General features: G+C 32.3%; 1 protein-coding gene across 3 annotated transcripts; it reads right to left on the bottom strand.

The window, feature by feature from the left end:
• Positions 1 to 3,814: 3,814 nt before the first annotated feature.
• Positions 3,815 to 25,626, bottom strand: LOC128206441 (melanocyte-stimulating hormone receptor-like). Of its 3 annotated transcripts, none has more exons than XM_052908864.1 (2): positions 25,523 to 25,626; positions 3,815 to 7,684 (listed from the first exon to the last, which is right to left on the bottom strand). In XM_052908864.1, the coding sequence occupies exon 2, from the start codon at positions 7,271 to 7,273 to the stop codon at positions 6,059 to 6,061; it is 1,215 nt and encodes a 404-aa protein (XP_052764824.1). In that variant the 5' UTR covers positions 7,274 to 7,684; positions 25,523 to 25,626; the 3' UTR covers positions 3,815 to 6,058. The 3 variants fall into 3 exon arrangements, with proteins under 3 accessions (XP_052764824.1, XP_052764825.1, XP_052764823.1); XM_052908865.1 differs by lacking the exon at positions 25,523 to 25,626 and adding an exon at positions 12,623 to 12,672; XM_052908863.1 differs by lacking the exon at positions 25,523 to 25,626 and adding an exon at positions 12,548 to 12,666.
• Positions 25,627 to 27,702: the final 2,076 nt, after the last annotated feature.

Below are 27,702 nucleotides of genomic sequence, written 5' to 3'. Positions count from 1 at the left end.
TCGCATTTTTGAAATAGTTGCCAATCAGTATGACGTTACCTCCTGTTACGCAGGTGGATTAGAATTTCCGAAATCGTAGTAACAGGTGTTACTTTACATAATTTGTCACGTTTCAGCCTCTGGACTTAAAATGCGGTCGGAATATACCAAGCATGTAAGAAATAAATAAATGTTTAACTTTATAATCACGTTTCTGGAAGCCTCGTCGATAACATGTTTGTGGTGTAAAATATACTGTTAGATAGGATAAATATAAATTGCCCACCGCCCCCACCTCCCTTGTGGACTACTTTGACTGAAAACACAGACTACTGTTAATCAAAGTTCCTACGCAAGAGAGACCAGACAAATATATAAACATTTAATTTTGATATTTAATACATGTATATGTAAAATGTTTACAAATTGTCTGGAACATTGCATTTGGCCAGTTTACCGCAAAAAATTGAATGAGAGCAATGACTGAACATTGAATTATTCTAGACACCAACGACTACTTACCAGTTTTGTCAATTGAACTAATACCATAAATTTGAAACTTTGGATGTTATATTTTCACCAGAAAAAATAATCTTGCAGAATATTTGAAATGTAAATATATAATAGTTCTGAATGTAATGAAATAATTTTGCATAGCTGTATAACAGAAATTGATAACATATGAATTATTTATATTAAAGGAATATTCAACAGATTGTATTTAGCTACACAGAATACTGATTTGTTTTAAACAATACTTGGTTGAATAATGCAACGCTTTGGTAGCGATATTATATCAAATCAGTGGGAACAATGATTATACAGACAACGGATGAAGATACATTTGAATTCATCATAATTTAAAGGCAAATAAAACGAAAGTGTTATGTTGAACGCCCTAACTTTGGCAGAAATTGGTTGTCATGATTCAATAAGCAAGGAGGTGCAAATAACTATCGGTTCCTTAAATAAAGTTATGCTAAGGACTTTGAAATGACGATATGCAACTTAAATTATGTTTATGAACGAATGTTTACATGCGCCAGTACCTTTTGACAAACAAAGCGTTGTTTGTTGTATTGTAATAGTCAATCAAGTAATAACCGGCGTTGAAATATTGACCATTGAACCTAACCACTTAAACTTCCAACCTTTAAAATATTAAAATTTTAAAATCTAACCAATAATAAGTCTCGCAAGATCTGCACTAGAAATCGAGGCATACTACATAGTAGCTCGAAACCTGGCATGTTCGTGTTTTTCATTTGCAAACAACATTTGGTTGGTTAATATATTTCAACAAAGTGATGGCTGTCAAAATGTTAAAAAATTCCATGTATTCGAACATGAACGCTTTAGCGTTTGTTGAACATGTTAAGTATTAGTGTTTTATGTCGATGCCATTTATAACAGTCAAGCTATCAATGTATAGGTGTTCGAATTTGATCGTTTGCATTCTCGCGATTGAAATTGTTCAGCGGAAACATTTCTGTTTCATTAAGTTGATATTTGAAGGTTTATATCAGAGTAGCTGGCAATTATTACCAACAAAACAGATATAAGTATTATTCATTCCAACGTGTGTATTTTGTGTACTTAAAACTGCCAGGAACATATCCGCCGGTCAAACATTTCGATGTCCAGTCAGCGAGTTAATGAATTTACAACGTTGCGTTATAAACGCTCTGACACATACATTAACATTTGCTTCATTGGTTGGGAACTATATTACTATTTCATATGTAAAGCTGTGAAAAATTAAGAAAAAATAAGTGAAGTATTTCATTTGCGGATAGTTAGAAAGCACATAATGCAAAAAGGCGTGGCTGAGCCTGTTTAATCGAATGCCATTATCCCGGACGGTATTCTAAATAAGGCTTGTATTTTCTTGTTTTGTTTTATTTCGGACACAAATTACAATGAGAAAATGCTAATATACACACTTCGATGGGCCTTTCGAAAATCTATTCTTTGATTAATGCCGTGTAAATTGTAAACTTACATTATTCATAACAATAGTTTGTTCCATGCTGGAGTGTTTTTCATTGCTTTCCTCTTGACATTTACGACCATATCGGTGAAAAGGAGGCGGAGCTTAACTGTGCAATAAGTATCGTGCGAATAGAGCATACCCCTTTCCACCTATACCAACACGCTAGTAAATGAGCGTAATCCTTCATCACATGAAAACAGTTACTTCACCGAATACGTCATACACTGACTCAATAAACTGATTTGTTTTATGTTTTTGACATTTTGACATTTTCTGCAATGACCACAACAGACAGCGTTATAAAACGTTCATAACTGATCTCTTTTGATAGCATTTATAATTCGAAATGTTCCATACATATTTAAAATGGTTATTGTCATAATAAATTGACATAGTTAAATCAACAATAGATCCCGTTATATATTGTAGAGTCATGGCCTTTGGCATGCCTAAATATGACCAGGTAAACTTTGTCGGCTCTCTTACATGATAATATAGTTAGTATCCATTCTTCATCAAAGGTTTGTCAGTAGTCCATCTGATCCAAATTGATCTTCACCCTGATTGCACTTTTCAATATGGGATTATGACATTAAACTTGTGCTGTTCTTTCATGTTTCTTGTTTTTGATCTTTTTTTATTATATGTCTTTGGAGTTTACTCAGTGCAATTAAACCGTGTTAATGTTTAAACTGTTTACTACTGTGCTTGTTTTTGTATTTTTTCATATAAGTATTGTTAAACATTGCTTTATTAATTGTTTCCTCTTTCTGTCTTTTACATATCTTTACTATTTTAATTAGAATGCTTATTTGCATACTATTTCAGAAACGTTATCATCAGCCAGATCGCCCTATTCAATCTGAAGTGACGGCCTTTGAGTTATGACAACAGGACTACCATAGTTCGCCATCTTATTTGCGTGTGTGTAATTCAATCTTTACAAAATACAAAAAAATTACCATGTGCCTAAACAAACTCGACAATGTTTCATGAACAGTCGGATTGCACTTTTCCGCCAGGAGTTACCCTTTAACTCGAGTGTGTATTATCCTGTCTTCATGAAAATCTTTGTTTAAGCTGTATGGTCCTGTTTTCTATTTTGTAAGTAATATATATCGTGCACGCTTAAAAGCTTATACTTTCATAACATATTTTAGAGTAAAGCACCTTTGAATTTTCAACATTCACCATCTCTTTACATAACTCTACACTACAAGTTTATGGATGAAATCTTACTCATAAATTAGATTTACCACAATTAAAAAAATGTTTTAATTTACCAAAAGGGATGAATAAATGTCAAAACAATGGTTATTATGAAGGATATTGAGTTTAATTTGAAAGAAAGGTGCATAAAACACAGTCTTTCTACCGTATGACACGATAGTAGATCACAGTAAATCTTGAAGAATTCGCCAATCATTTAATGTTTTTGCGCTTTCAGCTTTTAAATACTCGGTTACAATCATGTGAACAGTTATTAATATTTTCCATAAATGCATTATTAAGTAAGTAGTTAAAGGTTTATCACTCAAAATTTATGTTTGTTGGTAATGTGTTTGAATTGATTTTGAATAAGAATCACATTAAACTTACTTCCTGAAATTCATTAGTAAAACATTATGCTAAAAAACATAAATCCAACTCATATTTTTATTTGTTAAACATATATGTTCCATGAAGAGGAAGTACCAAGCAGGCGAATGCAAAAAAAAATATTGAATGCACAGTCAAGACTACGTTTGACAATGTATTTAAAATGACTACATGCTTGTTTGTACGGGTCTATTGCAACGTGAAAGAATAACTTACATTAAGTAGTTCGATATTTATTGAAGAAAATACAAAATGTCAGTTGAAATAGGTAATATCAAACAATAACACATGAAATAAATTGCAAAAAATGCATATTCCGCGATTTGATTTCTAAATCCTATATCAGCAAAGCAATGATCAATCTGATATAATCACAAGTGTGTGAAGGCACAAGGAAATGAACATCTTTCTAAGTATTTTGTTTTCTTTTTATATAGAAAACATTCATACGAGCGTTTTTACATGTAATGGTGGACACAAAATGCACACCTTTGTTGCATTTGAACAATTAGTGACTAAAGAAAAGGCAATTCACAAACCTAATACCACATCTACGACAAATAGTACAAACTTACAAAACCCAAATACCTTCATATTGTATCTTGTTAATGTGTAAGCCTGTTATTGAATGTTTAATATATAACTGATGAAGAGTACATCACGCACACATATAGATCGTTAAAATTGTTCAAAGCATAACTCATTCAAAATGTATTGACAAGCATGTTTTAACACATCTTCTCAGCTCTGAGAATGAGCAATAATATAAATTGGACAAGCAGAAAAAAACGACAATGTCATGACAATAACGTAAAAGCTTAAATTTGAGCCAGAATTATCAGCAAACATATTCTATAAAGTATACAAAATGTGCATTATAATTTGAGTTTTGAGGCACGGCCTACGCAAAGAACATAATAAAAAGACGTGTGCCAGTATACAAATTGCTATTTAAACTGGTGTTTTAGAACAATAATATACATTGTTCTAAATTCTTTATAACAAAAAAGTATCTCGTACATTTTGATATAACACCAAGAAACATAATATTGATTTTATTATTTGTATAATTGTCTCAAATTCCTATACATCAGACGTTCTTATGTCTTATATTATTAGGTTGAGGGTACACAGCATATTTCCATTTGAACTGTTTAATTAAACTATCATCTGTATATATAACGTTAGCAACATCATGTGCAAAACGATATGTTGGCATAACGGTGTATACAAGTTTCCTTTTGAATATAATGGATTTAATATCGTTGTTAAAAATAATAATAAGCTCTTTTGCAAAAGTGTGTTGGTAAAGCCAGGCATTCAGTGTTCGAAAAACATAATGTTTATTTATAATTCGATACTGTTGTTTCCGAATTTTAAATATAGTAATGCAACTATATGTTTCTTGTGTAAGGTGTTTGTCTTGCATTGTTTTACTGTCGGCGTTACACTATTTCTCAAATTAATGCATCTGTTTGTTTGATAAATCTAATAATTTATAAAGATATGTCAAAATTAGCATATGTTGTTTGTGCTGGGTTTGAAATTTATAATGGCCTACTTTGACAGACAAAGCATAATACTATATTATATTTTTTTTTCTATCGTTTAACAATGATTAGAAGTAAAATAAAATCATGTTTAGTTTTGTATTGCATGCTATATAGACTCTAATCTTTTTATAAAAGCACCCGAGCAAACTTTAAGCAACGATCTGTTTAGTTAGCAACAACACCTTATTTGACCATTGACTTAACGTGTAAATTGTGTAATGCTACACAGGTCTGGCATTGTATTTATCAAATGTAATTCTGTGTAAATGTCCAATTGAATATAATGTTGTTTTTTCAATTAGACAGAAGCCTTCCTCACACTTTTATCGACACTTTTGTTTAATCATACTCGCCTTATGATAGTTAAGCGATGATTGGCGATCGTTGACGTTTCTCTGTTATATGGAGGAAAGGGCATTTATCGACATACATAAAAGCAAGAACTATAGTTTCTGCTCTGCATGTGTGTTGAGTGTGTACACACATTCATTTGAATATCTTGTAAGTTCATTTCAAAGATCAAGTTGAGCGGTTTTGCACACCAGCAACTACCAAACAGATGAAAACGCCACCGTTGACAACGACATATAAGTTATGACAAAACATCGACGCATTTATTAGAAATGACAGACGAAGACATAATGTTGGTGCAGTTTCGGTTAACACATGTACATGCCCGCCAAATAAAATACCCATAAGTTTAGAAAAACATCACCATGCATATAAACGTGTGTTTCTTTCTTGCTGTAACCTAGTATTAAAATATTTTCACACGCCCCCAAATACTCGTCATTTAAGGACAAACAATATTCTGATTTCATTGAAAATATTATGTTATTATGATAGTAATACGAACTCAAATATGATACGTTTTCATACTTCCACTCTCATTCAGTAAACAATAATTCTTAAAAAATTACATAATTGCCATAGGTTAACGATCCGAAAAAATTTCCTTTTCAAACCCATATTTGGAGTGTTCACTGCTGTCAGTGGGCGACGTGCAATGTGAAGTACATGTCGAGGTAATCTTGTCGGAGATACTTAGTCTTGTAACAATCGTATTTTCGGCATTTCCCGTATCACGCGAATCATTTCTGCGTCTGAAGTGTGAGTGCAATTCGTTCTCATATAACGACGACCTCCTTCTTTTTCGTAGAAGTCTATTGTAAACTCGAATATAGCCAAGTTTCACTTCAGATCTTCTCACGGCGTAAATAACAGGATCGCATATTGTGTTTAATATGATGAAAAGGAACAAAATGGAGTTGACTAGTCGCAGCCTGTCGAGAGCAGCTTTAGTCATTTTGGAATAGTCGGGTCTCAATATGTACAGAACGGTATGGTATAATCCTATTGGGCACCAACAAAGTGCAAATGTTCCAATTATTAGGAATGTTGTGACAATGGCTTTCATGGAATGCGAACTTTCTAACTGATTATGTCGGTCATCCCGAACAAGTTTCCTTACTTGGTAGCAGATCCGTGTGTAGATGATCAAAAGTCCGACTAGGACAATGAAAATAAATATTACAATAACAAGTTCGTAGTTGAATGTTGTTCTATTCACAGTATTAACATGGTCACAGAATGTTGTGTCTTCTTTCCGAAAGCTTGGTAAGCTTACAAATAAATCCAATACCCCGCAAAACACACTTGTCGCCCACAAAGCTGCAATGATGATTCTCACCTTTTGCTTGGAGAAGAAGCGATCGTAGTACAAGGCCTGCATAATGGCGACGTAATGGTCTACAGCCATCAAGACAAGATTGAACAATGTTGAAGTCAGCGCGATATTGAGGAACATCCGTCTCAGAACAGGAGTGCAATGGTGATGGCATTTTTTTAGCATAAGGATATCATGAATAACACAAGAGAGTACCACCATGATATCAGATACTCCCAAGTTAACAATCAGAGTGTTGTACTGTGACCACCGCTCGCGAGGAACATTTAAAGTAGCCACAATTGAGAAAACATTTGCTAAAAATCCAAAAACAATCAATATAAGCTTGACAAGCTCCTTTGTTTCCCTATACCCTTGACATGCATCACTGTTGCTAGACGTGTTGCTATCATAGTTCTCTTTTGCATGTTTCATAACTGTCAAAGTCACCAAGGGGATAATTGTAGAAGTTATATTGTACATCGTCGTTCGTTTTTAAGTGCTGAATTGCTCTGTTTTCCTTGCAACGTGTTCTGTATTGTTCATTGATTTACTTTCTTATGTCCTTTTTTACGTCCTTATTTTACCAACTGTATTGTATTTATCTATCTTTTCTATTCACAAGTCATTTCATGACCTTATTTCATTGTATTATTGTTGTTCAAACCTTATATTCAATCACCTTAAGTTTGTAAATTTAATATTTTAATTCTCTTCTCACTGAACTTTTTTCCACTCTCCATTTATCCTTTTTAATATGTATATTATTTTTTTACTGTCAGTTTAAATTTCTTATTTCTGTTGAGACTTACTTAGTTTTCTTATTCCATACTCCGCTAGTGTCAACACTCGGATTGCAAACGGTTTGTTTTCTCTTATAGCTTGTATGCTTTCCTGAAAATAAACAAATGTAATTCTCTAGTGCTGTTTTTTTTCCGTAAATGAATATTTTATATCCAAGCGGCAGCAATGTATTATTTATAAATCTGAAATTCATCGTTTCATTCTGAGAGTGTCTGTTGAATATATCTAAGGGTGCATTTGCTGCAACGGCAATTGGATGAACAGAGGTAAGTTAAACAAAATAAAGTATTTAAAAAGGCAGTGTATGAATTTTGCGTTTACAAAATTTAAGTCGACAAAAATGACACGTGCATTTCATCAATACATAAAGGGTTCTGTTAATAAATGTTTGCTTTAATATCATTATTATTGGTTGCTGTATATTGGATGGTGTATTAGTCGACTAATGATTGTTGTGTTGTGTTTTTATTTTGATTATGGATTGCTGTATTGTGTTGTTATTGGTATGGTTATATTGTGTCTTTCTTGTTGAGTGTTGTATTTCTTATTGTGATGAGTGTACTGTGTGTTACTATTTGTTTATCATATTCTGTGTTTCCAGCTGATGCTCTTGGCGTTTTGTGTGTCTCTTGGTATATTGAAGGTATTATCAAGGTATCAAAGTGAACAGACATTACGTATACAAGTATGGACATCTTCTAGTATTTTGATGCTATTAAAATTAGAATATGCATACTTCATCGAATACGCAGTATATTGCATTTTGGTATCATATTAAACTCATTGCGAACGTTTCTGTTTGGTCCTCCTTTTACAAATAAGAAGTAGTAGTAAGATGCAAGGAGTTTGTGTTGTGAATTTAAACCTGTCATATTGCGATTGTTCTTTCAATTACATTTCAAGAAGTGTGAACTATATCAGCCACTTGTAATCTATTATGAACACCATTTTAAGCATCTGTCGTTAGTTCAGCGAAAGCAGATCAAGGTTTCTCAGTTTAGACGTTACATCAGTATTTTCGTATATTGGGAATAAGATCTCATTTCTAGACAAAACAACAGTCACCTGTATTGAACGCATTATCAACAATAGTCATAATCTAACAGATGTATACATTGATGTACACTAGACCGATTGTTCTACACTTGATGTACACTCTGTATCGATTGACATGTTCGGCAGGTGGGGTCAATTTATAAGTCACACATGTGTCTATCGTTACGGTGGTATGATATGGTGCCCACAAACAGAATCATGTGTTATTTATGTCAACTGATGTGATGTGATTACATGCGTAGTTGTCGGATAATCGCGGAATTGTTTTTATTTCAATGTAAGTATAAGAAACAATATAGTGTAATTGGTTTAAACAATACTATAACAGCATTTAATAAGTATGCAGGAAAACAGGTTCGAGGAGATAGCCTAAAGCTAAAATTAACACTTATATATTTGTTTATATCATTATTACTTCGATATGGTATAAACTGCATATAGCAATACGGGTAAGGAAATACGTAATAAAGTTGTCAAAAAATATTACAAAGTAGCAAAATAAAGAAAAATAGCAAGAAATATTTGTTATTAAAGTTTTATGTACTCAATTTGGAAAAGAGGGCGGAAACGATTAAAGTGGTAAAGAAAATAAGGTATTAAGTTCTTAATTCGGAATTGTGGCGGACAGTGACAAAGATATAAGATGGGAAGAGAAAAAATAAAGAGAAGGAATTTAGGCTTATGAACTGGTTAACGGTCATGGGTCCGGGGACAATCCCGAGTGGGCCTTTATAATATATAGTAGATTGCGATTACCTTTTGAACAAGACGGACTATGTTTCTGTTTGTAAAATTATCCAGATGAGGACTTCCAAAACCGATTTTCTGACATTAACAGGTTAAACTGATTGGAAATATGGAAGGTAATCTGTCACTGAGTGCAACAAATGAAACAGTGGAAGGAATTGAGTTCGGCCGTTTCTGGCCGCACTGACTGTATGGGTCTGGATTTTTGTTCTTAGAAACATGCTCTTTTAAAATACTACAAATGGTCCTTATTCTATCGTGCATTAAAATAATTAATATGATTGCATTGATAATAATAAGTTGGCACGTTTGATATTTGATAAAGTGTGGATAGTTGTGTCTTGAATATCGACAATGTTTCCGACACTGAAAATAAAGGCCTTGAACTATGCTCTTGGAAAACATGATCTTTAAAAATACAACAAAATTAATGGTCCTTATTATATAGTGCATTGTAGAATAAACACGATTGTCCTCATCATAATAAGTCTTTACGTTTAAAATTTGATAATGTATGGTTGGTCGTGACTTGAATATTGACAATGTTTCAGACATTAACATTATGAGACTGGAATAATGCTCTTGTACAATATGCTCTTTTAAAATACTACTAATGGTGCTTATTCTATAGTGCATTATAAGATAAACATGATTGCTTTCATGATTATAAGTTGGTACTTTTGATATTTCTTAAAGTGTTGATAGTCGTGTCTTGAATATCGGCAATGTTTCTGACTCTCGGATACTAGAAGAAAGATTGTTCCAAATTGCGAAAACCTTTGTATTGCAAAGTTATTCTTTGTAGAAGCAAAATTTCGTAGATTATAGGACGTAAGATTCTTTACTTGGTGTGGGACGAGAATTTAAAGATAAGTTGTTGTCGAAAAATCTATCAACTTAAAGTAGAGTGTGAGAATGTGATGTTCTTGACGTAACTTAAGTAGTTTACACCCAGACGCCTTGTATTTACATCTTTTTGAGCCCGCAGATGATTCTGAGTGTTTTAACTGAGCTTGTTCGAGTAGCTTTTCATCTCAAAGGGTGCGATTTCCCCAGGCAACATTTCCATATTCCAGAGTCGGTCTTATAAAGGTTTCATACATAATTCTAAGGGACATTTTGTCTCGGATTAATTTTAGTGATCCAAGAGAATGTACTCTCCTTGAAAATATCTCTACAATAACTGATTTTTTGTTTCATGTTATTTGAGAAACTGGGCTCAATGTGTTAGAGTGAGGTAACCTCTTGTATGTGGTTTCAGTTCATTATGTCAGGGGAATGATTGCTAAGTTTACGTTATACCAAAAGTCGCTCTGTTTTTGGTTCGTTAAATAAAACTCACAGTTTCGCAGCCCATTGCAATATCGTCAATATAAGCATTTAAATAAAAGGAGGCGGAAAGGGGTCATCGACAACCACGTATTAGCTTGTATCGTCGGCGAACATTAACGCCATATAGAAACCATTACAAAAATCAAATGTTTAGAACTGTAATTGAAAAAATATGTTTTTTTCCAATTGTATAAAAGTGATACTTGTTTTAAATGAATAACTCGATTTGAAAAAAATATATATTTGAAAGAGTCCCTTAAAAATCATATTGTAATGATAGTAATGATTTAGGATAAACTAGCCATACGCCTATAAGTCGTTTGTAACTTATGCTTCTTAAATTCTTATACCTCTGATGTTGAAAGTTATCGTAAAACTTTAAAATAACATTGTTAGAATCGTGTCTCATTTATATTTGTCTTTAAAACTAACTAATATGTCTTAATCGTATAGCAAAACCAATCTTAAGAAACGTTAAATTGAATCAAATTTGATAGGGATAAACCGTTGCTGACGTTCTGCAAAATGACCAAACCAATTGTCTGAAATCTAGCGGAAATAATCGTTCATTGAAATGGGTTAAGTTTCAAATTAAAATAGACATATGACTCACAAAAAAACCTTTATCTAAAATATTTGAATAACACAGCAGTGTTTTCGACTTGTGACATTAAAATAATCTTACCGGATATATATTCTCAACAATAAAATATTTGTATGATTTTAAATGATATCATCTGTGAATTTAAGTGTACATCCTATTGCACGTATTCGCTATTGCGTTGCTTATTATGTCCCATAGATAAACTATGCTATCGGCAAGAGAACAGTATGGATCCGTGTTTGTTCCGTGTCCGTGATGAAAAGATATTGTACTGATAGAGCATTAAAATATATTAAATATGGTATCATCTCCAACAAATGGATCAATCCTTTTCGAAGAAATCATCAACTCAAATGTTTCGAGAACGGTTAAATATACGTTGTTGTTTTTATAAATATTCGAAACAATTTGTACATTGCAGATATTCATAATATTATATTAGAAATTACTTTTGACATTCAGTGTGGTGTTCACCACCTTTCAATCGTACGGACGCCTGACTGCAAAAAAGAAATGAAAGAAAACCAGTACAGTAGTTGGCAATGGTTTGAAAACGTGCATGTTTATCAAATAATAAATATATTTAGACACTAATTAACAATGAGCCAGTTTCTGTCTGACAGTGTATACATGGCATCGCTATACAAAGAGATACAGAGCATATTGACGTTTCAATGGTTGGTTTGAATCTTGTTCCTCTAACGGTCATTGTTAAAAAGAATCTACTGGACTTGTTCCTGGAGTGTCTATTGTATTTACGATATTAATTTCATTTGTATCGCTGTAATCATTCGTTTGCATAAATAATTGCAAAAAACAAACTGCAAAAGATGATATGTTCATCTACGCTTATCATTGCATATTGATCACATTCCGAGTTATGGCAATCATACAAAACGTATGAGTTTTTGAAAGTTGAAAAGCTTTATTCCCCATTATTTCACAAGCTTTGATATATTTTTTTCCACACTGATTTTCAAATTAAAACACAGTTTCCTTCATAAATAATAGAGTGAATGGAATGTGCTTTGTAAATAGGTAATGTTAGTATTGTAAAAAGGTATTCTTAAACTCCAAAACCACATAAAATGTGTAAAGCGGTTTCCTTTCTTGTACCAAAGATGTCTATGTTGAGTTCTGAATATATTTGCTTTTATTTAATAAATGTGATGTAAACCTGGAAAAAGTTCATGCACAATTTAAATGATACGTACCTTTACCAAATATATCCAACACCATCAACTATTGTCTTAGTTTTTATGAACTTAACATGCATCTTCTAAACTCACATGAATTATGTTATTTCAGTGCAGAGTGATCCTGTCGCTTTGACTGCTCGTGCGGGATTGATCAACACTGTCGTTCAACTAATATTATAAAACGAAGTGCTTAGAAAACCGGAGCTTAGGTGTTCATGAATAATTGGAAACAATTACTGTTTGTCACTGGTAATTGAATAATGATTAAATTATTGGTACATTTCTATTAACTGATCGTAGATATGTATCTTTGTTGCGTGAAAAGTTTGAAACAGTGGTTTTAGATGTTAGTGTGTCTTAAATAATTTATAACTGATTGTATTCAGTTAACTAGACAAGTGGAGAACAAAATCATTATTATTATTATTTTAAAACAGAATGGTGATTAAAATTTTATGGTTTATATTTTTGAGGGTCTAGACACCAGGCCCCAATTTCTCGAAACTTCTTAAGCTTAACAGACTTCAGTTGCTTATTTCAATTAGACGAAAAATATACTGATAATGAATTTTGAAAAAATGAAAAATGTTTTTTTTTTTCCAATTAGCATGCATTTTTTTCTGATATAATTCATTAAAACTCTTAAAAAAGTAAATATAAATCATATTATAGAACAACAAAAATAGTGAGTTTAGCTTAATCCTGTTTTAAGGGCATTAAGAAGTTTCGAGAAATTGGGGCCTGATTGTACAAAACAAACTTATTAAATACTTAAATAAATTGAAATCGTTGTGTACTTTTTAAAGAGATTTCAACTGCTGAAAATGACAGCTCATTGGATTAAACTCTTATTAACAGGTTAGGTTGATCGATCGATAGCGTTTGGAAAAACAGTAACATTGTTTTCTTCTGATTATACATATCACAGTCACTTTTATCAATACTAAGTTTGAATATCCATTTATTTTTTTATCAAAGTTTGTTTTTAATCGTAGTTTTAGGTGTTAGCAAAAACACCAATCGCACAAAATATATTTAACATAAACATTAGAAATAAATATAAAAAATAATTGAATTTGCATTTGTACTGTTATGTTATTAGTCCAATAATACTAGAATTTTCACAACACAACAGAAAAGGAATTAAATAAGTTCTTCAGACATTTTCGCTGTTCGGGATCATTTATGTTCCTATGAAAAATTAATAATTTTATCGTATTACAATACCTTTTTTCAATATAATTATGGGACAATGCAAAACTGTTCTTTAATTGTTTATTCGTTTTATTGTTCCCTTTAGCTGAACGATATAATATGGACAGAGTGTATGCATTAATAAATGGCTATTATGTTGCTTTTATATCGAGTTCATTCATGAATAAATTAATGCACCAAATTTGTTTTTAAATATTCTAACATGCAAAGATACATTGTTTGCGTTGTGAATCAAAATAGAAAATGTACTGCAAAACGAATTGATCGGGGCATACCATACAATGTACATTACAAATGAATATGAAATGAGTAGGTTGGGTTATTTATATTTGCCATCATCTGAAGTGAGTTTAAATTAATACCATAAGCATTAGTTTGACAAAAATGTTTAATTGATGCACTCACTCTTGATAGTAAGTAGGATAGTTAGAATCAAGTAGTAAGCTACATTTCTTTATAATCTTCTAGGAACCTTAAATTTATACGATTTCTTGAAATGTCTCAACGCAAGACTTCTCCATTCTATGCAGAACGATCATAATGGCATTTTTACAACCAAAATAAGGTCAACTTTAACAATCCTATTCAATATTTCGTATGGATCAGAAACTCCAGGGGCCGTATTCATAGAACTTCTTACGTTTTTTCTTAAGAAAAACTAAATCTGTCTCAACTTAAGATAGGAATTGCATTCAGCTTAAGTTCTGTTCATGAACGTTCTTAAGAAGAAGTTGGTGAATATAAACTTAAGATATGCAGAATTTCTAGGAATTTCCAAGGAATTTATTAAGTATTGTTGCCATGTATTGAATACCCTTCAAAGACGAAATGCGCCAAAGTTACCGTCTATTTTTACGATTTTGTAAGAAATTTTATGCCGTTTTGTCAATTATAGATAAAGTACTTGAAAATATTGAGTCTTTTAAAGTCGTGTAATAATTGGCAATATTGTAAATAAACAAAAATCAACAAAGACATCATTTTGGGCACTCGTGTGTACGTATTGTCTTAACCATGAATGTCCCCATAAAGTGCTGACAAATGCATTTATAGTAATTATTGTAAATGAACAATTGTTCCCGCGCTATAACTCCACAAGGTGTAAAGTCGAGAAGCCACGCTTTTCGTGAGATAACTTTCATCTCATTTGATTTTTTTTTCTTGAAATCGGAAAAAAAACATGATCCTTTTTGGCATTGGGAATAGGTCAGATATTCTGACCCATGATATCCACTTGCGGATGTAGAGGGGTGGGTGGCACCAGGTGCGGGGCCCCTCTAAAATAGTTAAGATTTACTTTTATATCAAAATAGGAGAAACAAGTAACAAAATACGCTAATAAACCATCATTACGATTACAAATTGCTTAATGTTCCTTGAGGGAAAAAAAGATACGCCACCTCTTACGTCAATTCTGAGATCTGCCCCTGAGATGGACACACAACGGTCTATTCAGTCAAATATGGGGTTGTGCCTGTGGCAACATTCATAGCCAGTTTGCAATGATTCAAACTTATGAATATCTTGAAAGGTATGAACACTGTACAGTAAAAGTATTTTCTGCACACGTAACATATGGAAAATGGTACCAAGGCTATGACAATAAATGAGGAAGTAACAAAAGGACACAGATTTTTGTATAAAATATTATAGGATTCTTTCTATAAACACTGCACGTTTACTTCAATGATAAACACAATTTCTTCAAATAGTTTGGCACAGACTGTAATCATTTGTTCCCGAGGACCCAGGTGAATGCCCACGAAATGTCAATTAGTTTGGAAGTTCACTTGGTGATAATATATCCATGTTTAACACTTTCCCGTAGCTTGTTATTTTACATCAATTTGTTGTTCAAATGACAGCCACATTGAAAAATCCATGATGTGCCTATTGTTAAGGTGTTATGAACTGGTCATCACAACAAAGTAATGGGTTATTTAGGTTAGCTACGGTCATAGCAATGTGTATTTGTATGATACGCATGGAGTATTTTTAATTTCAATAAAATAATAAAAACTATATAGTGGATTTGGTTTTAACAATATGTATTCAAATGACAATACTAGATCAGCATTTTACATGTATACAGGCAAAACGGATCGAGGAGCTTATAGCTAAAATAACATGTATGTCACGTAACATATAGAAAATGGTACCAAGGCTATGACAATAAATGAGGAAGTAACAAAAGGACACAGATTTTTGTATAAAATATTATAGGATTCTTTCTATAAACACTGCACGTTTACTTCAATGATAAACACAATTTCTTCAAATAGTTTGGCACAGACTGTAATCATTTGTTCCCGAGGACCCAGGTGAATGCCCACCAAATGTCAATTAGTTTGGAAGTTCACTTGGTGATAATATATCCATGTTTAACACTTTCCCGTAGCTTGTTATTTTACATCAATTTGTTGTTCAAATGACAGCCACATTGAAAAATCCATGGTGTGCCTATTGTTAAGGTGTTATGAACTGGTCATCACAACAAAGTAATGGGTTATTTAGGTTAGCTACGGTCATAGCAATGTGTATTTGTATGATACCCATGGAGTATTTTTAATTTCAATAAAATAATAAAAACTATATAGTGGATTTGGTTTTAACAATATGTATTCAAATGACAATACTAGATCAGCATTTTACATGTATACAGGCAAAACGGATCGAGGAGCTTATAGCTAAAATAACATGTATGTCCTTATTTATATCATTAAAACATTGATATAGTATTATCAACTTATAGCAACGCAGCCAAAGATTCAAATAGTAAAATTGTCGAAAATGATCACAAAAGTAGCATAATGTAGGAAATAGCTTAGACAGGAAATACTTGTTATTCATAAGTGAAATATACTCAATCGGGACAAAACGATGGAAATGATTGAAGTGAGAATGAACATAAGGTATTAAAGTTCTCAATTCGTCATTGTGGTGGACTCTGATACAGAAAGGAGATGGGAGGAGAGAAAATGAAGAGTATGAAATTAGGCTTATGAACTGGTTTACGATCACAGTTCCGTGGACAATCCCGAGTGGGCCTTTATAATGCATAATATATTACAATGAACGTTTGAACAAGAGGGAATGTATTTCTGTAAAATCATCCGAATAAGAAATTCCAATAAAGAGTGTACGAACATTAACAGATTGTACTATTTGGATATGTTGGTAGAAAATCTGTGTTATAGAGGTAACAATGGAAGGAATACTGTTCGATCGTTTCTTGCCGCACTGACAGCATTCGTCTGGAATTATGCTCTTGGAGAACATGATTTTTTACAAAACAACAAAGGTTACTTACTGTATAGTGCGTTATAAAATCAACACGATTACTTTCATAAAATTAAATTGGTACGTTTGATAATTGATAAAGACTGGATAGTCGTGACTTGAATATCGGCAATGTTTCCGTATATAAGAAAAAAGATCGTTCAAAATGGCAATAGTGGATGGGGTGCATGGCTTGGCGAATTGGTTATATGACGTAAGATTATGAACTCATTTTTTTTTCAAGATTATTCCAAGATAATAGAATAATAATTTTTTTCCAAACTTACAGCAGTGTGAGACTCTAATATTCTCGACGAACTTTAAGAGGTTCGAACCCAACACTTTTCAATGCATTCAGGGTGAGGAATCACGTGACTTCAACGGGGTTTTACATGTGTCACCACGGTTAAAAACTGACGTAAACAATCAAGAAAGTGACAGTTATTTCCAAATAACTTTTTTGAGAGAAAAGATTGGAAAAATATTCTTAGCCTATAAAATACTATGCTATTTTCTGCTTCTACAAGTGTGAACTATTTTGGATTTACTTGTATCTTAACGATGGAATCCTTGGCCAAAATTTCGAATCGACGGGATTTTGTAGAACGATGCTACGCTGTGTGCGCCGTGATTTGTTGTTTTGTACATATTTCTTAGTCACCTGTAATATTGAAGATATCAGACATGCGTTAAAAAGTTAGTTCTGCTCATTACTCTCATAAAACGAATTGTTCGTTAAATGTTAATTTAGTGTTTTCAATAAATATCGAATTTTCATGAAGTGCTGTTGTAACCGTGACAGTGATATGTGCTGTCGCTAACGTAAACGTTTTCTCATTTCAATAAAGCTGACTATGTTAAGCCGGTATCCTTAACAAACTTGTCATAACATGCTCAGTTTATTATATTTTATGGTTTGTATTGCCCTCTCATTAGTGACGAGAATTTATACAACCTAAAGCTCTTATTCATGGTATGAATTTACACCAATTTGATCGATTTAAAACTTCCAAATATTCAGTATCCCTATGCAGTTTCACCAAATGTTTACAAAAATGGATAAATTAAATGGATGAAATAATAGATACAATAAAATGGAAGGCAAAATTCACTTCCGCCAAACACGTCTCATGTACGTGCCAAAGTTAAAGAATTTCAACACCCAATTAGCAATAACAATTAAATAACAACACCGCCAGTCCTAAAGGTTAATCATTAAACTGCCCACGCTCCAATTAAATTCCATGCTTCGAAAATGGTCAAAATATCTTCCATGCTTCGAAAATGGTCAAAATATCTTTATCTATAAGAAATTAGGAAATAATAAGAAGCACTGAAAACGAAATTGACTACCATGAAAATGACCTTCCCTCGTAAGATGATAATTTGTATATGGCATGGCCTTTCGTGTAAAAAGGTTCATCCCCATCCCGAGCATAGCGTGTTATGCGGAAACAAGGTTAAAAAGTTTTCACTTTTCAAATAATACCATAAGACAATGTTTCCATTGTGCTGCAGACGACGGTCTTCAACAAGGGAGAAAGAAAAATCCGACCCGAGGGCTCGCGCGTAAGCCGGTAACGAGGCTTGCCGAGCGTGCCCGATTTTTCGATCCTGACTTGAAACACATGATTGATATTTTTTCTTGCATATCTCAAATTTTAAATTTGTGGAAAATTGTTTTAGAAAACACTGTTCTGTAGCTATGAGCACGAAAAGGATGTACAGCGTGGCCAAATATTTTAATCTACTTATCTGGGGAGGGGGGAGAGAGGAGAGAGGGGTAGAGAGAGAAATTTGGTAGCTTTAACGCCATAGGAGAAAATATAACCAATCAGAGACCTTAAGTGGAATCACAAGCCTCGAGTTGTGATAATAAAGTTTCATAGTTTATTCAAATGCAAAAAGGCCTTAGGCCCATGAATTCATAATATATATAATTAAATGCATTTCTATCAATCGATCGTAGGTCACGATATATATTAATACACGTATACTTATCTTTACTAACAAGATACTTTCGAAACACAAATTTAACATAGACAGTACACATACAATATAATATAACCATAGTGAGGTGACAGTGGTTACAAATATCATTTAAATGAGTTATCATATATCATTATAAGTATAACAGGGACTCTGAATTAAAAAGTTTTGTGGATAAACATTGCTAATTTCCTTTGAATAGTTTTCTTGTTTTTTTTATAAGTTCAACAAATTTTGTTATCTTTGGTCTATTTAAATAGTTTTTATGTATGTATTGTATTGTCTTCTTCAATAATTAAATAAAGTACATTCAAACAAGAAATGAAACTCATCTACTATTTTATGGCAACCTGACTTTTCCTTTCAAATTCAGAAATAGGTTTAGGTTTGTGCCATCTACCGGCCTCAATTTCTTACCTGTGTGACGAAAGTCTAAATGTCTCGTCAATGCGTTCCTAAATTTAACTATATATATTTACATCCGTAGTTGATTTTATGAACGATAAAAATTGAGTTCATTTTGCGTGAACCGGTCGACCTTTCGTGACCTTAGTAGGCGGAGTTTAGCAACAAAGCAACGCTCTGATTGGGCGTAGTGATATTACTACGATCTACTTTATTGCTAAATATAGCATGGCACATGTTCTGTTAGATGCCGGCTTGTTTACATGTTTCTTTTGATGTTTTACAAAGAATTTAAATGAAAGACATTATTTTCTAGAAATATCATTTGGAAAATGCTTTATTTTGAGACCATGTCACCAAAATTGCAATCCATTGTTGTATCCACTGTGCTACCAAGGCTTACTTCAATCGAGTGGTATATTTAACCTATAAACATAACTTGGTAATATCACGTGATCACATCGACTCGCCAATCAAGCATAAGGAATGAAATCTATTAGATAGACATACCCAATAATCTTTTTTAATGGAAAAATACGAAAAAACTGCTAAAATTCAATAATTTGTAAACTATGAGGTTCTGCAGTTAGTATGTTTCAATGCATTGTACACATTTATACCAATTACTAAAAAGGGTTGAATATTTACATTATGAGTGCTACATTTTGAATCATTTCACTCAAAGGGATTTTCTTATATCATGAAAAAAGAAATAAGTAGTTTATAATGACGTCATATACAAATACAATGGATCGAACCAGCAAAACATGTAATCACTATTTGCCTGGTTTGACCACGAATGTTTTACGGTCAAAAAGGCGTATTTAGAGGCACTAAATAACTTTAACGTATATAAATCTGAATTAAATAGATCAGTTTTGTGTGATAAAAAGTGTGCATTTCAAACGCTTGTTAAAAAGAAAAAGAGAGCGTATAGAACGCGTAAAGCTAAAGAATTGTACGAGTTGCGAAGTAAAAACCCAAAAAAATTTGGAACCACTTTAAATCTAAGAAACCCAGTTTTTCAGACAATATTGACACCGAAACATTTAAGGAATACTTTGCCGGTCTGTTCAATGATATACGCTCTACTCAAATAGACGAAATAGATAATTTTATCAACGATACTGATTTTAATATCGATGATCCCACATTTGAGGCACTTAACGCTGCCATAACTCCTGAGGAAATTCGTCTTGCTGTAAAAGGTATTAAACGTAATAAATCCTCATGTCCGATTGATAATTTACTAAATGAGTTTTTTATCGATACTATAGATATTTTAGTCGGTCATTTAACGGACTTGTTTAACATAATTCTCGACGGATTTTATTTCCCTTTGTCTTGGTCATACGGTTTCGTCGTACCGATACATAAGAAGGGTGACGTTAATGACCCAAACAATTAAAGAGGCATTACCTTAGTTAGTTATCTAGGAAAAATATTTACACGTGTGCTCACTAAAAGAGTCGAAAATTGGTTCGGTGAAAATAACTTGCTGTCGGATGCCCAGTTTGGTTTTCGAAAGGGATCTAGCACAGAACAATCAATATTTGTTTTGCATAATGTTATCGAAAATGCCCTTTTTAATAAGTTACGATTACCATGCGCATTTTTTTACCTAAAAAAGGCATTTGACTCTGTTTATAGGAATGCTCTGTGGTACAAACTCTTTAAAATGGGGTTGGATGGGAAACTTCTTAAAATATTTAGAGCAATGTATTCTGTGGTAAAATCGTGTGTCAAACATTGCAATTCAGTCTCCGATTTCTTTGATATTTCTATTGGTTTACGCCAAGGACAAAATAATTCGCCGGTTTTGTTTGCATTATTCCTAGAAGAACAAGAACTGTTTCTACAACAGAACGTTGACTGTGGTATTAGCCTATACGATTTATGTATTATGATAATACTTTTTGCAGACGATATGGTAATAATTGGAAACTCAGTAGAAGACTTACAGAGAAGTTTAGACCATCTTTACGAGTATTGCCAAACGTGGGGCTTAGAAGTTAATATAGCCAAAACTAAGGTTGTAGTATTCCGTAAAAAAAGGACCGGTTAGGGCTAATGAAACTTGGGTATATAGTGGCGTACCACTTGAAGTAGTTGACAACTTTAACTATCTAGGCACAGTATTTAAATACACGGGCACTTTCGTTTTAAATAATCAATTTGTAGTCGGTAAGGCTCTAAAGGCTATGAACGTATTAAACAAAAATATTAACAAATATGACGTACCTCCGAAAATTGCACTTCAATTGTTTGACTCATTTGTAGGTTAGATCCTAAACTATGCGAGTTCTGTTTGGGGGGTTTCAAAATCGAAAAATATTGAAAGGATCCACCTAAAATTTTGCAAATCGCTTCTAGGAATTAAGCAAAGTACATGTACAGCGGCTGTTTACGGAGAATTAGGGCGTTATCCAATATATATTAACAGATACGTGCTAATTATTAAATATTGGTTCAAAGAACAACAGTCCAATAATATTTTATTAAATTTGTTATACCGTAAATCAGTTGATTTAAGCGAGGAAGGCCTTACAACTTGGGCATCTAACGTTAAATGTTTACTTGAGGAGAATGGGTTTTTAGATGTCTGGGTTAATCCGGGGAATTATAATGTCGAACTCTTTGCTCAAGTCTTTAAACAACGTTTAATCGATAGTTTTCTACAAAAGTGGCGTGCTGATATTGAAAACAGTGCGAAACTTAATATTCTATACTTGCATCTGCACAGTACGTTTGGTATGGCTGAATATCTTAATTTACTATATAACAAAACTAATAGAAAATACCTCACTCAATTACGTGTATCAGCTCATAGGTTACGTATTGAAACTGGCAGGTACGGACAAAACAGACTGCCAAGAAATGAAAGATTATGTTTATTATGCCATACACAGGAAATTGAGGATGAATTTCATTTTGTCATAAAATGTAACTGTTTCGATGACATACGTAAATTTTTTATTAAAAAGTATTTTTATGTAAAACCCAGCATGTTTAAATTTACTCAACTAGTTAGTAGTAATAACAAAACAACTATTGTAAATTTATGTAATTTTTTGGTACAGGCAAATAATAGAAGAAACCTATTAATCAATGATATTGTTTAAGTCGTAATCGTACAATCACTATCGTGACCACTAATCATCTGCATTTCCATAATGTATCTAAATAACTAGATAAACAGCTTCTTATATCTATTATTATCAATATTGTCATACGTGAACATTATCCATATTTATTGAGCTATCTTGAATTGTTATTGATATTGGCTACCTTGTAACGATGATCACACGCATGAATATTTTGTTTAATTGTATATATTTGTTTGACGAGATGCTGTGTTGCATAAGTCGAAATAAACTTCTGTTCTGTTCTGTTCTGTTACTATTTCTTTTAGTCAAACGTTTAATGATTTATTGTACATTTAAACGTTACAGTTCAATCATTCCTTCGCTGTTGACTTTCTTTTACCAGGGGATGTACATGGAACGGGGTTGGCTGGAGAATATCTTGTCTTCCATTTGAATGTACTCATCACTGCATCAATTAAATTTATCCATCTTTTGTCAACATTTGGTGAAACATATAAGGGTTGACTCCGTCTCTTACAGAAGGACAATGGATAATTTGGACGTATCAACATGACGGCCAACCTAGAACATGAATTTAACATTTTAAATCGAAAATAATGGATGGATATATATTCATTTCATAAAAGAAATATTATTTGGAATAAAAGTTCAGTGTTGAATGCATTACTGTCAAAGTTGAGAGAGTAGTTCAAACTACTTATTAATCCAATTAAGCATGTTATGAGAAGAATTCACGTTAACAACAGCAACTATAAATTCACGTTAACAACAGCCTCTCTTGAAATATCGATATTAATAAAAGAACTAAAATAAATTTTACAAAAAATTCGTTTAATGAATGAAATGAGTAAAATCAACATTTTAACACATGTTTGAGATCTTAAATATTACTAATTACTAAGAAATGTATACACAACAAAGACTCACGGCGCGCACAGCGTTGCATCGTTCTACAAAATCCTGTCGATTCGAAATTTTGGCCAAGGATTCCATCGTTAAAATACAAGTAAAACCAAAATAGTTCACACTTGTAGAAGCAGAAAATAGTATAGTCTTTTATAGGCTAAGAAATATTTCCCATCTTTTCTCTCAAAAAAGATGTTTAGAAATATCTATCACTTTCTTGCTTGTTTGCATCGGATTTAAATCGTGGTGACACATGTGAGAACCCCGTTGAAGTCACGTGATTCCTCACCCTGGTATTGGACTCAGTGATGATTCTGTGTGTTTAACCGAACTTGTTCGAGTATATTTTATCTTAAAGGGTGCGATTTCCTCAGACATCATCATCATATACCAGAGTCGTCCTAGTAAACGTTTCACACATTATGCAAGGGCACATTTTGTCTAGGATGGATTTAAGTGTGTTTGAATGAGGTAACCTCTTGTATGTGGTTTCCGTGTATTAGGGCAGTAGGTTGAAATGGTTGGTAATGTTGACTTGATGAAATAAGTGGTTCTGTTTTATTCGCGTTAAATGAAAATTACCATTGCTCGGCCTATTTCATTTTCTTTAATATCCGTATTTAAAGATACGGAGGCAGAAACGGGGTCATTGACAGCCACGCAAAAGCTTGTATTGTTGGCAAAAAGACGTATCCCTGAGTTAATTTGATCAGCAATGTCATTAATGAAGACATTACTATAATTAACACGAGAAATAACACCGTGAAAAACAAAATGGCTGGAAATGAAATTTAAAAAAGTATGTTAAAGGAGATGCCAGTTGTATAAAGTGATACTTGTTTATAAATGAATACAATAATTATATTTGAAAAGAAATATTTGAAAAAGTCCGCTTAAAAAAATAGGATATACTAGTCCTGCGTTTATAAGAAATATGTTTTTTTGTGCTTCTTAAATTCTTAAACAATTGTAAGTTGTCAAAACCTACCCGGAAACTATGAATAACATTGTAAGCATCGTTTCTCATTTATATATATATATTTGAAAACTTGCTAAAATGTCTTAATAGTATAACAAAACCCTTCTCAAATTTGATTTACAGTTGCAATTGTTTTGCGAAATGACAAAAAAAACAGTCGTTTATTAAGAAAAGGGTTAAGTTGCATTAACAAAGACATATAACTCTCAAAAAAACGTTATCTAAAATATTTGATAAACACAGGATTGGGTCATACCGGATGTATATTTTTGCAACCACAAATTATTTATATGATTTTAACACATATCATCAGTGGACTTCAATAAACATCCTATTGCGCGTATTTGCTATTGCGTTGCTAATTTTGTCTCATAGATAACAAGGATATCGGCAAGGGAACAGCAAGATTCCGTGTCCGTGATGAAATTATATTGTACTGATGAGAGCTTACAAAATGTATCAAATATGGTATGTTCACCGACAAATGAATGTATCAGTCTTTTTCGAAGTAATCATCAACTCAAATGTCTTCGAGAACGGTTAAATATATTGTGTGTGTTTTTTTATAAATAATCGAAACAATTTATACATTGCAGTTATTTATAATGTTATCTTAGAATATACTTTTGACACTCAGTTGATATGTTCATCTACGCTTATCAATGCATATTTATCACATTCCGACTTTTTGCAGTCATACAAAACGAGTTTTGAAAGTTAAACGACATTTACCATTATTTCACAAACTTTGATTTACGTTTCAACACTGATTTTCAAATTAAAACACAAACACCGATATTAACTCATTATAAAACCTGACATACAATTATCAAACCTTCATACAACACACATGTTTCCTTCAGAAAATGATTGTGGATGGAAAGTTCTTTGTAAATAGGTAAAGTGATTTTTATATTAAGGTATTCTTAATCTTCAGAAAACCCATACTGTGTGTAAAGCGGTTTCCTTTTTTGTTCCAATGATGTCCATGTTGAGTTCTGAACATATTTGCTTTTATATAATAAATGTGATGTAAACCTGGAAAAAAATCATGCACAAAAAGAAACGCATACGATACATCGTTATTATGTATATTTAAATGATACGTACCTTTACCAAATGTATCCAACACCATCAACTATTGTCTTTCTTTTTATGAACTTAACATGCATCTTCTTAACTCACATGAATTATGCTATTTCAGTGCAGAGTGATCCTGTCCCTTTGACTGCTCGCGCCGGATTGATCAACACTGTTGTTCAACTGGTATTATAAAAACAAAGGCTTGGAAAACCGGAGCTTAGGTGTTCATGAATAATTGCAAACAATTACTGTTTGTCACTGGTAATTGATTAATGATTAAATTATTGGCACATTTCTATTAATTGATCGTAGATATGTATCTTTGTTGCGTGAAAAGTTTGAAACAGAGGTTTGAGATGTTAGTGTGTCTTAAATAATTTATAATTGATTGTATTCAGTTAAATAGACAAGTGGAGAACAAAATCATTATTATTATTATTTTAAAACAGAATGGTGATTTAATTTTTATGGTTTACATTTTTGAGGGCCTAGACACCAGGCCCCAATTTCTCGAAACTTCTTAAGCTTAACAGGCTGAAGTTGCTTATTTCAATTAGACAAAAAAGATATTGATAATGAATTTTGATAAATGAAAAATGTTATTTTTCCAATTAGCATACATTTTTTTATTCAGTTAAATAGACAAGTGTAGAACAAATTCATTATTATTGTTGTTATTATAAAACAGAATGGTGATTAATCGATTATAGTTTCTATTTTTGAAGGCATAGAAACCAGATGATACAAAACAAACTTATTAAATACTTAAATAAATCGAAATCGTTGTGTACTTTTCAAATAGATTTCAACTGCTGAAAATGACAGCTCATTGGATAAAAGTTTAGGTTGATCGATCGATAGCGTTTGGAAAAACAGTGACATTGTTTTCTTTTGATGATACATATCACAATCACTTTTATCAATATTAAGTTTGAACATCCGTTTATTTATTTTTTTATCAAAGTTTGCTTTTAATCGTAGTTTTAGGTGTAAGCAAAAACACCAATCACACAAAATAGATTTAACATAAACATTATAAATAAATACAAAAAATAACTGAATGTGCATTTGTACTGTTATGTCATTAGTCCAAAAATACTAGGATTTTCACAAAACAACAGATATAAAATTAAAATATTAAATAAGTTATTCAGACATTTTCGCTGTTAGGGATCATTCATGTTCCTATGAAAAATGAAAAATAATAATTTTATCATATTACAATAGCTTTTTTCAATGTAATTATGGGACAATGCAATACTGTATTTTAATTGTTTATTCGTTTTATTGTTCCATTTAGCTGAACGATCTAATATGGACAGAGTGTATGCATTAATAAATGGCTATTATGTTGCTTTTATATTGAGTTCATTCATGAATAAATTAAGGCACCAAATTTGGTTTCAAATATTCTAACATGCAAAGATACATTGTTTGCGTTGTGAATCAAAATAGAAAATGCAATGCAAAACGAATTAATCAGGGCATACAATGTACATTACAAATGAATATGAAATGAGTAAGTTGGGTTCTTTATACTTGCCATCATCTGAAGTGAGTTAAAATTTATACCATATGCATTAGTTTGACAAAAATGTTTAATTGATGCACTCACTCTTGATAGTATGTAGGATAGTTAGAATCAAATAGTAAGCTACATTTCTTTATAATCTTCTAGGAACCTTAAATTTATACGATTTCTTGAAATGTCTCAGCAAAAGACTTCTCCATTATATGCAGAACGATCATAATGACATTTTTACAACCAAAATAAGGTCAACCTAGGTTGAGGCCTTGGCTACACTGTGGTATAGGTGTCAGTGGTCCCCTTTCTTATTTATAATGTATCACCGCAACAAATATTGAAATATTGATGTAAAATTATTTGGATATAAGCCTAAAAGAATCAAAAACCCAGAGCCTGCCTTAAATCGCAGACCATTGACCTATGCTATGACTTAGGATGAGAACTAGGCTACACTGTGGTATAGGTGTCAGTGGTCCCCATACGCATTTTTAAGGTATCTCCGCTAAACATAATTGAAATTATGATGGAAAATTCCAAGGGAATAAGCCTAAAAGTATCAAAAACAGAGACCCTGCCTAAAATCGCAGCCCATTGTTGTATGCCATGACCTAGGTTTATGCCTAAGCTACACTCAGGTATAAGTGAGAGTGGTCCCCTTTGTCTTTTTTTAGGTATCACA

Source organism: Mya arenaria, chromosome 10 (assembly GCF_026914265.1).
Source record: "Mya arenaria isolate MELC-2E11 chromosome 10, ASM2691426v1".
Taxonomy (NCBI): domain Eukaryota; kingdom Metazoa; phylum Mollusca; class Bivalvia; order Myida; family Myidae; genus Mya; species Mya arenaria.
This window is presented reverse-complemented; position numbering and strand designations above follow the sequence as displayed.

Coding starts and splice junctions, on each gene's coding strand:
- LOC128206441 (XM_052908864.1), bottom strand. CDS start 7,273: ATGTACAATATAACTTCTACAATTATCCCCTTGGTGACTTTGACAGTT.